Raw genomic sequence first — 10,000 nt, 5'->3', positions numbered from 1 at the left:
CAAAGTAGTTTTAAATAGCGGCAGAAACTGGTATATTTCATTCTAAAGAATATATTTGCACAATTTTTTTTTTGTAAAGCACTTTAATAAATAGTTTACCGTGCCCTGCAGCGAGTACTTAACCAAAAATCCAGCTGAATTAGTCATTGGGATATTAATACAGCATAATGTTTGCATAATATAAACGTATGCCTCTTCCGTTACTCGTATATTCCTTCGTGATAACAATTACTGTAAGTGAAGAAAATGCATACATAGTGACCTAACTATATTTTTTCTCTAATTGCCTCGTATTTACGGTATGCCATTTTTCAGGCACAATACGTAGTTGTCATTGATTTCCTAAAACTACTAAATATACTCGTAAATATTGTTCCACTCGCAATGTTACACCACACACACACACACACACACACACACACACACACACACACACACACACACACACACACACACACACACACACACACACACACACACACACACACACACACACACACACACACACACACACACACACACACACACACACACAGGCGCGCGCGCGCGTGCAACATTAATACAAATAGATGTGTTGCAACAAAGTAACAGAGATTGGGATGCTCTTTCTTACAGAACATTATAGTGAAGATGTGAGGCAGAGATAAACAGACAGACGCAGACAGACAGATTGATTTAAAACACTTAGTAACATGTACTTGTTCTAAGCAATTCTAAGTGACCATTACTTTCCCGTTCATTCCCATTCATTGAAGCATTTCAGTGTTGAGACGCAAAGGTAGTGTAAGTGTTGGGAGCGGTGGTAGTGGCCCCTTCACCTCGCAGCGAGGCAGGAAGGGGAGGCGAGGGACACCAGCAGTGACTGGCCTGAAGGCGCCTTGCGTCCCGCCTCCTCTGTGCGACACTCTCCCTAGATTGCCTTCATCCGTCAATCGCAACATGACTTGTGCTCCTCCTCTTCAGTCTCACTTAACTACCACCTTCATATTCTAGACACACTTTACTTTCCCTCCTGGCTTCAGCTCAAGGTTTTCCAAGGTCAGTTGAATTGCTTGTGTTCTCGGACTGATGCTAACGGCGCTAATCCGCGCATGGCTTAGCAGTGGACTGTCGGCTTTTCTCTCATCCTGGTACACGCGGCGATGGTACCAAGGGAATCATTGTCTTGGCGGAGTGTTAGGGAGGGTGAGGCGAGGCATGGCAGGGTATCTCTTGACTGGAAACCTTAAGTAAGGTAATCTAAGCGAAGTCGAACTGGAAGGTTTGCAATAAAATTAGTGTTGCTGCTCAAGCTGAAGGAGGATTGTTAGGATGTTACTTCTTAGAAAATAGCCTTACTTAGTGAAATATAGTAAAGATGGGTAAAAGAGAGAAGGTGAATTCTACTTGAGAGCGAGATATGGTTTGAGAGAGAGAGAGAGAGAGAGAGAGAGAGAGAGAGAGAGAGAGAGAGAGAGAGAGAGAGAGAGAGAGAGAGAGAGAGAGAGAGAGAGAGAGAGATTCCTTACAGTGAAAGCTTTAAGTTCAGTGAAATAGCATCATTATTCTTCATTGACACTCTTAAGCTGCAGACGCTAGAAAGAAATCAGTCACAACCCAGAAGACATGATATAGAAAAGTAGATTCAACTGTTTCCATATTTTCTCTTGAATATAAAGAACAGATAATAGATTGACAATAACGAAACGATTTACTCGTAAGAGGCTTTGCTTGGGATGAGAGGAGGTTAGGGAGTCCTGTTCTGGAGTGAAGCCGTAAACACTGGTGATGTAGAACTGAAATAAGTATTTGTCTCATCGTTGTCTCGTCAACAGCATTCAGTAACGTTCCTTTATAAACTTAATGAAATCCCACTCTTGTTTTAATACTAAGTAGGATAAACAGAAGCTTAAAGTAGAACCGTGCATCTAAATATTTCAAATAAAAGTGTAGTCTCATACATATTAGTCTAAGTGGACCCAAGTTGAAAGTAACTGATCTGTATGACTGTATAAAGAACTTTTCAGCCAATGAATGTACAGTATCTCCGAAAACTATCTTTAAAGTGTGGCGCGAACTGTGGCATAATGAACAATACGAAACCCGCTGCCTAATCACGTGTCGTGTCGGTAAGGTTGGTATGCATGGCTTGACGTGATGCTAAGATGCCTTTCTATTTGTTAGGTTATATGTAATATACGGCAACCATCCTTAGTGTGCAGGGCTACCAATTGTCACTGGCGTTATCACCAAACGTGTCAAATATTATCGTCCATTGTGTCAGAATGTAGAGCTCTTTAAAATAAAGATAATTTGGTAGCTACTGTACAATATCCACTTGGAGAGAGAAAGGGACAGATACCGTCAAAACATCCATCCCACCACACTCTCAGCTCCGGTTAATGCTGTGCCACCTCGAGCAGCAGCCACGCAGATTTACAGATTGCTGGAAAAAAAAAAAAAAAGGTAATTGTGGTAGCTATACCTTTGTTGTTCCTTCTATAGTGCACAGCCGCGTGTAGTGACTGTAGTCTCCTGAGTGCCCTAAAGAGGATCCTAGCTATAAATAATTTGGTAAATCTGACGGACAGTCAAGCAGCTTTTCTCGGATACTGTGTGTTTGTGTGTGTGTGTGTGTGTGTGTGTGTGTGTGTGTGTGTGTGTGTGTGTGTGTGTGTGTGTGTGTGTGTGTGTGTGTGTGTGTGTGTGTGTGTGTGTGTGTGTGCGTGTTTGTGTGTGTGCGTGTATCTGTCTCTCGGTGAGTCATTCCACGTGCTGGTGGCACCTTCATTAACAACCAAAGGCTCATTGACATAAAATATTATTGCAGAGAAGCAGATCAACATAAAAATGCTCGCACAGTCTGATGGGGCCGAGTCTTCCGACCACAGAACACCTCGAACCTGCTATTCTTCATATTGTTAGTTCTGGAGAGAGAGAGAGAGAGAGAGAGAGAGAGAGAGAGAGAGAGAGAGAGAGAGAGAGAGAGAGAGAGAGAGAGAGAGAGAGAGAGAGAGAGAGAGAGAGAGATGAAGCTGACATGATCATTTAATATGATTATGAGCATCGGATCCCATGAAGGGCAACTAGAGGGCCAGGAGAGGGTAAGGTACTCACACAAGCCCTTATGTAGGGGAAGTACTGGAGGCTTGGAATAAACTCTATGAAACCAGATGTACTGGAGTTTTCATTGCAACTGTTTGTTATTATTATTATTATTATTATTATTATTATTATTATTATTATTATTATTATTATTATTATTATTGTTATTATTATTGTTATTATTATTGTTATTGTTATTATTATAGCAGGCCTTAACAGTCAAGGGATTTAATAGTCATTCCTATGCAGAGATAAATAATTGTAGAGAGAGAGAGAGAGAGAGAGAGAGAGAGAGAGAGAGAGAGAGAGAGAGAGAGAGAGAGAGAGAGAAGCGTAAATGAAAGTATATTTGCATAAAATGTTGATAAGCGGCCTAAATACTCCGAGGGCTCGCGAGTCTCAAGTGTGAGTAGGGAATAAAAAGGCTCGTCAGCTTGGTGTTCATTAGCATGCCTTCATCAGACGTGTGATTACTCGTGTGTTCAGACGACGGGAGATTGAATTACACGTCGTTAATGCTTTGAATGAGGATATTTATTTATATATTTGTTTATTAGTTGGTCATCTCCAGCCTAACATCTGGAGCTTCATTACATTATGTTCCAGGGAAAATATGAGTAAATCGTGTGAGTCTTGCCGTGGTAGGAAAGACGACCTCCTGCGGGACCTTATCGAAAGAGCGTCTGACACTGGTTTGGTAAGCGACGGGACAAAAAAAAAAAAAAAAAAAATAGGATGCGTATGGTAATGCGTATATAGGAATAATATTGCCAGCGAAACACTGCCTTGGCTTTGCAGTGAGGCTTTTGTATTCAGATGACCGCATGAACTGAAATATGTAGACACAACTATATTAGGCAGGTCCTGTGAAAGGTATCACACTAAATGTATTGCTTCATCCAGACGAGTTAGCAGCACAAGCATGAAGGAGGGTCGATCTCACAGGTGTTTGCTTTTGTTGAGATCCTTACCAAGAAGCGGTGACATCCAGAACCAACAGCAACTACGATATCTGTGTGGTCTGTGGAGCCTTTGTTGTTGTTGTTGTTTTGTTGTGTAAGAGGTTATAGGGAACATCCTGTGTCCTCGCAGTAACCACACGAAAAGGCAGGTATCTTACTAGGAGTGGTCAGAGAGTTGTTGTTGTTGTTGTTGTTATCAGAACCACAAACGGAGGAAGGTGGATGTGTTGTATTACTGAATAACAATAAAGAAAGATGAATAGATGAGTCAGGCCACCTTGGCAGAGATACTCAAAAGGGACTTTCATGTTTTGTGCCGTGAATACTTTTTATGGCTAGACTGAAGTGGTACTTATTATTTTCTAAGTATATCCTTGCTGTTGTTTTTAGGTTTGTACCGCTGAATGTTGGGAAGCTTTGCATTTAATATTTTTGCTTCTTTTTATTTTCTTATTTGATCTTGTTATATATGTAATTGTGCTTGTTCGTTTTATTTTGTTGCAACTGTTGTGCATATTTAACATTCTTAGCGTTTCAAGTGTGTTCTGTTTTCAGTGTTGTTTTTCATGTATCCATGTGTTTTTGCTTGGAGGAATTTTTACACGTTTTATTTATGACATTTCTTCAGTATTTATTCTTTCCTTTTTTGTTCATGTGTATGTTGTAACTCATGCAGTAAAGGATTTGTGGTGGTTCTGTTCATGATGCTTCATTTTTAGCTCTTTTTAGAATAGTCAAGCTGCATCACTTTTTTTTATGTGGATGTTTTGATATTTTCAGGAAAGGATGGCAGGTGGTGCCGCGGTGAACACTGCCAACACGTGCAGGAGGAAAGTGAGTACCTGCTTCATTACATGATGTGCACTCTGTTTGGAACTCGCTGTTAAACTTTTTTTTTCCATGTCAACCGAAACCTGTCACTGTTGCCTGCCTTTCTCCTGTCTGCTTCCCACGAATCTATGAAGGAAAGAAAGGATGTGCTTCCATGGTATCGTGTCAGTAGTATTATCCATTGAAGGATTAGTTTTAACCTTTTTCCAAAGCGTTGTTTTTGTCTCCCATTTTTGTGCCTTCCCAGGGTATATATATGAAAGAAGAAAGAATGTAAATTTAGTCTATAATGTTCATTGCAACATCTTACAGGGAAAAAGTCCTTTGAGGATTAACCGAATCTTTTTCAAAACTATATTTTTTGTATTTCAGTCTTCGTGTGCTTATTTTAGTGTATGCATAGAGAAAAGAAGGACACGAAATCATATATTTTCTCTAATGGTGTCATCTTTTTGTTAGAAATATTTACTTGGAGATTCAATTGAAACCTAACAATTAGCTATCATTTTTACGTTCTTATTTTTTTTTTTTCGTATACATCTTTTGTATGTACGAAAATGTGAGTGAAGAAAGGAAAAAGGCAATTATAAAAAAAAATTTCCACAATAACAGGAATATACACTTGAGGAGTTTTTAGGTAACAAATATCAGATCTTCTAATTTATCCGTTTATTTATCCTTTACTGTGTTTTACTGTTATGTAGATTAGTAATATTTTGCATGTTATGATAAAGTGTCCTTGGAAACTATTACTGTAACACATTTCATTTAGTGTGAATTTGATTTCCACGTAAAAAAAAAAAAAAAATGGATAAATAAATAAATAAAATAAAAATAAAATAAAATAAAAATCTTTCCTTCTATGGAGAAAACATATTTACATTTTCTTTGTTCAATGGGGAGTTTTCAGAACTAGTGGTTGTCACCAGGTGGCAGCACAGACACAAACTCTTCTCTCACATACAAGCAATATTAGATATACCTACAGTGTTATTATATATATATATATATATATATATATATATATATATATATATATATATATATATATATATATATATATATATATATATATATATATATATATATTTTTTTTTTTTTTTTTTTTTTTTTGTAGGAAGGACACTGGCCAAGGGCAACAAACATATGAAGATGCAATGGGCTTATATAATATATTTTTCTACGTAATCCCTTCTAAGTGGTAACACAAGGAAAATGAAACTCTTTTCATGAACAAATGTACATAAATTGATTTTTTAGTGAATCGGCATTTAGATTTATTTGTTCATCTTAAGATTTCCAAATGAATACACTCTTGATAGGAAACGTCTTAATGTAGACGACAGTAAACATAAAGGCAACATGTCTGTGACAGTCAAAAGTCCAAATTACATAGATCTCCTTCCTAGTTTATGGAAACGGCAATTTTAATAAAAAAAATTGGCAACTGGAGTGTCCTGGCGATAGTAATGCTGTATCTCTAACCAAAACAAACACCTGACTCGGCCGCGCTGGTTGAACTTAAGAAACACGTTGTCGAACATGAAGTTGAATGTTGCTGCGGTGCCCATCTCCACTACGCCTTAAGCAATGGATTACAGCAGCTGGACACTACAGCAGCAGCAGGATCGCCTGAGAGATGTTTGTTTTGGTTCTCGATTACTTTGCCTTGTCGCTCGCTTCGTGAGAAGGATGCTAAAATCCCAGAAAAAAAAAAAAAACTAGAGCCATATATCACGATGTTACTGAGTAGGTTGTGTCATACTATATAGTACAGTGTGATTTTTTTTTACTTTTTTCATCACGATGCTAGATAATATTGAGAGAATGTGGTCAAATTATTATTATTTTTTTTTTGTTTGTGATTATCGAGTAATCGAGAGAGTAGGTTGTGTCATACTATATAGTACAGTGCGATTTTTTATTTTTTCCATTGTTCAAATTAATAGTTTTTATACTTGTAATATGATTTATTTAGAAAATGTTAGCAGTTTACTCGATAATCACACTTAAAAAAAAAAAAATTTGACCACATTCTCTCAATATTATCTATACCGGATATTGAAAAATCGATACGTCATTTCAATAGTATCATGATGATCAGTGTTCTATGGATCTTTATGCACCTGGGATTTACTACAGCAATATTTTAGCTCTCTTTCCTACAGTTAGATGAGCAGCAACGACATCTAGTGATTTAGTTCCGAAAACTCCCGGGAAGTGTTACCACCTTGATATTTGTGACCTAATCTAAGTTAACTTTTTAGCGTCATAACCTTTGTTGCAGCTTTATTCAAGTAAAAATTAAAGAGAGGAAAGCTTGTATTGTTCTGTGAAGTGTTGTTATTTGTCTATGTGTGTGTTGATTGTCACGTTGAAAAGTCAAGGTGACGTGGGCCTTGATGACTAGAGCCGGCCCACACTATTTGTCTCCCTTTTTTTAGAGGCTCGTCGTTGTAGATTTCTGAAAATATTAGTTTCATCACTTTTTTATTTTCCTTGTCATCGAATGAAAGAAAATTTATGATTTTCTTTATCATTTAGTAACGTATTAAATATCTTTGGAGGGATTATTCCCTTAGCAGAGCGAGGTGGTTCTATTTTTGTTACTGCACATCTGTACACCCCACCGCTCCCGCCTGGCCCTGGAGGGTACAACGATGATTTGGCCAGGAGCACCTTTTGGTGTCCATCGCATATAAAAGTTTCGATTTCAGTTTCGGAAACACTTCTTGGTTGTTAACTTTTGAAGGCGTATCTTTCTTATTTTATGTAATTTCTTCGTCAGACTCACCTTTTTTGTTGTATTTTGCATATTTCGATTTATCGACATGTGGGCGAAGGTTTCTGCCTCGCAACTCTTGCAACTATCGCCTCATCACTACAGATCGAGCTGGTGGGCGCAAAATGCGTGAATTATTTGTCATAACTCACTTCATATATGAGATAGCCAGTTTTGGTTGACACCATCAGTCTCAGACACTTTTTTTTTCTTTTTGTCCTGAGGGTTTAATATAGTCCCCTGATTTTGTGTTTGTTTTGTGGGATGCAGCAGCGGCGGGACCTTTTTCCTTCCTCGCGGCCAGACGACGAGGACTGGCTTTTTGCTGCTCCTCCTGACACACTCACAATTTACCGGTGAGTGACGGGGACGGAGCTGTTTTTGTAGCGCAGTGTACGTCCTTCCATTTTTAGGTTTACATTTAGGTGAAGGCTGTCATGCTTGCCTATGTTATTCCATGTGCATGTAAGGTAAGGCTGCTTGACAAAGTGTCTGACTCACTGCAGACACTTGCTTTATGCTGTACTGTAATAAACAAGTAATTTCTCAATGTAAAGGAAACAGTGAGTCACAAAAGTGCCTCTCAATACGATGTGGTAATAAAAAGTAGAATATGAAATAAATAGATAATAAATAAGTGAATAAACGAATAAATAAATAAATGGATGAATTAATGCATACCCTAGAGAACATTTCATACCTACTGAGCTTACCATAGCAAATACACTGATATGCTACAAAAAATGCACACAAGTATATGAAGATGGAAAAAAATGGGGGAAGTCTGTCTTGTGTTGTTATTTCTATGGTTACTGCTCTTCTGAATTTGCCATCAGCATGCGTCTCTCCTTCCCCACGCTGACGCTGCACAAGACTTTCACCTTTATTCCGTTCCCTTTCAGTAGTCCAGGAGTTAAGCAATATCTTCATTCTTTCATCCCCTTCATTGGTAAACTCTGGAATTCTCTGTCTGTTTCTGTTTTTTCTCCTTCCTGTGACTAGTTGTTTTAAGAGTGTTGAGGCACTTCCTGAAACATATTTAGATTTTTTATTATTGACTTTCTTTTTATCTTTTCTCTTTTTTTGTCTGTGTGTATGGAAGCGACAACTGAAAAGATATTTTTTTGTTCCTCTGTTTGCCATTCGCCAAGAAGATATGAGAGTGTGAGTATAAGTAGTGGCTATATGCAAATGTTAGAATACCATTTTATACTGATTCTAAATTCAAGATGTATTGCATTGTTTACTGCAGTGTTTCAAGTTGAGCCGTCCAATATCTTTTGCATCTGATTCATTTTTGTGTTCGGCTACTTGAATTTTCATTTCCAAAATGCAGTTCCATGTTTTTAAGAAGCATAAAGGGTTGAAGAAAAATAAAGCTTTCCTGAGTTGTAATAGGTGTTAATGTTGATAACAGTATTAGTCGTAGTAGTAGTAGTAATAGTAGTAGTGGTAGTAGTAGTAGTAGTAGTAGTAGTAGTAGTAGTTGTTGTTGTTTTAGTAAAGAGCAGGATTATCAGCTGGAGTGACACCAATTCAGTTTTTCTATTAATTATATTTTCTTACTATTATTCCACACCTTGTCAATCCACGCAAGGAAAAAAAAAGAAAAGAAAAAAGAAAACGTATATATTAAAAAAAGTGAGAGGCAAGACCAGCAAGTGAAACACGCCCTGCCTTCTCCATAGACTTCACTTGTTTACTGCCGCGCTTCCTGCCTGATAATTATACAGTCTTACGCTGGAGGCGCTTAATGTGGTGCATTTGTGTGAAAGAATTGACTTTTTGCCATGAATATTTCTCTCTCTCTCTCTCTCTCTCTCTCTCTCTCTCTCTCTCTCTCTCTCTCTCTCTCTCTCTCTCTCTCTCTCTCTCTCTCTCTCTCTCTCTCTCTCAGTGACGTGCATGGGTGTGGTTGTCGAGAGCAGAGCAAACGGCCAAATGTACGGCGACGGGCTAGTGTTTGCATGCGCCGCGTGGGGCGTGCCGTTTGTATGTAAAAGAGGAAGGCAAGTGGTCGAGCGGGGACAAGGAGGAGGAGGAGGAGGAGGAGGCGTAGCGTGGTCTGGATGGCGTGCAGGATTATGACTTTCAGAGGCAGCTTCCCTACACTGTAAGCTTCTATTAGAGTGAGCCACGTGACGGGATGCGCTCTCAGGGTGATTGCTTGTATTCTATGTAGCCTGGCGGGGCTGTGGCACTCCCTGCAGGTTATTGGCTCAGGAGGGTGAGGTAATGTCGGATGTTAGTGTGGTACTCTGCTCTGGGTGATGAGTTGTGTGTAGAACATAAGAACATAATAAATAAGGGAAGCTGCAAGAAGCGACCAGGCTTACACGTG

General features: G+C 38.6%; 1 protein-coding gene across 23 annotated transcripts in view; it reads left to right on the top strand.

Moving 5' to 3' along the window:
* The window catches only part of LOC135101299 (circumsporozoite protein-like), a 166,140-nt gene that overhangs the window by 135,568 nt on the left and 20,572 nt on the right, over window positions 1-10,000 (top strand). For 15 of the 23 annotated variants that reach the window (XM_064005046.1, XM_064005045.1, XM_064005054.1 and 12 more), the window contains one exon: window positions 4,827-4,880. The exons of the other annotated variants lie outside the window; for them this stretch is intronic. In XM_064005046.1, the coding sequence (XP_063861116.1) occupies window positions 4,827-4,880 (54 nt within the window). The remainder of the gene's footprint in view (window positions 1-4,826; window positions 4,881-10,000) is intronic. 23 annotated transcript variants of the gene reach the window in all.

This window comes from Scylla paramamosain, chromosome 6 (assembly GCF_035594125.1).
Source record: "Scylla paramamosain isolate STU-SP2022 chromosome 6, ASM3559412v1, whole genome shotgun sequence".
NCBI classification, from domain to species: domain Eukaryota; kingdom Metazoa; phylum Arthropoda; class Malacostraca; order Decapoda; family Portunidae; genus Scylla; species Scylla paramamosain.
Note: the sequence above shows the minus strand (reverse complement) of the source record. Positions and strands in the feature narration are given on the sequence as shown.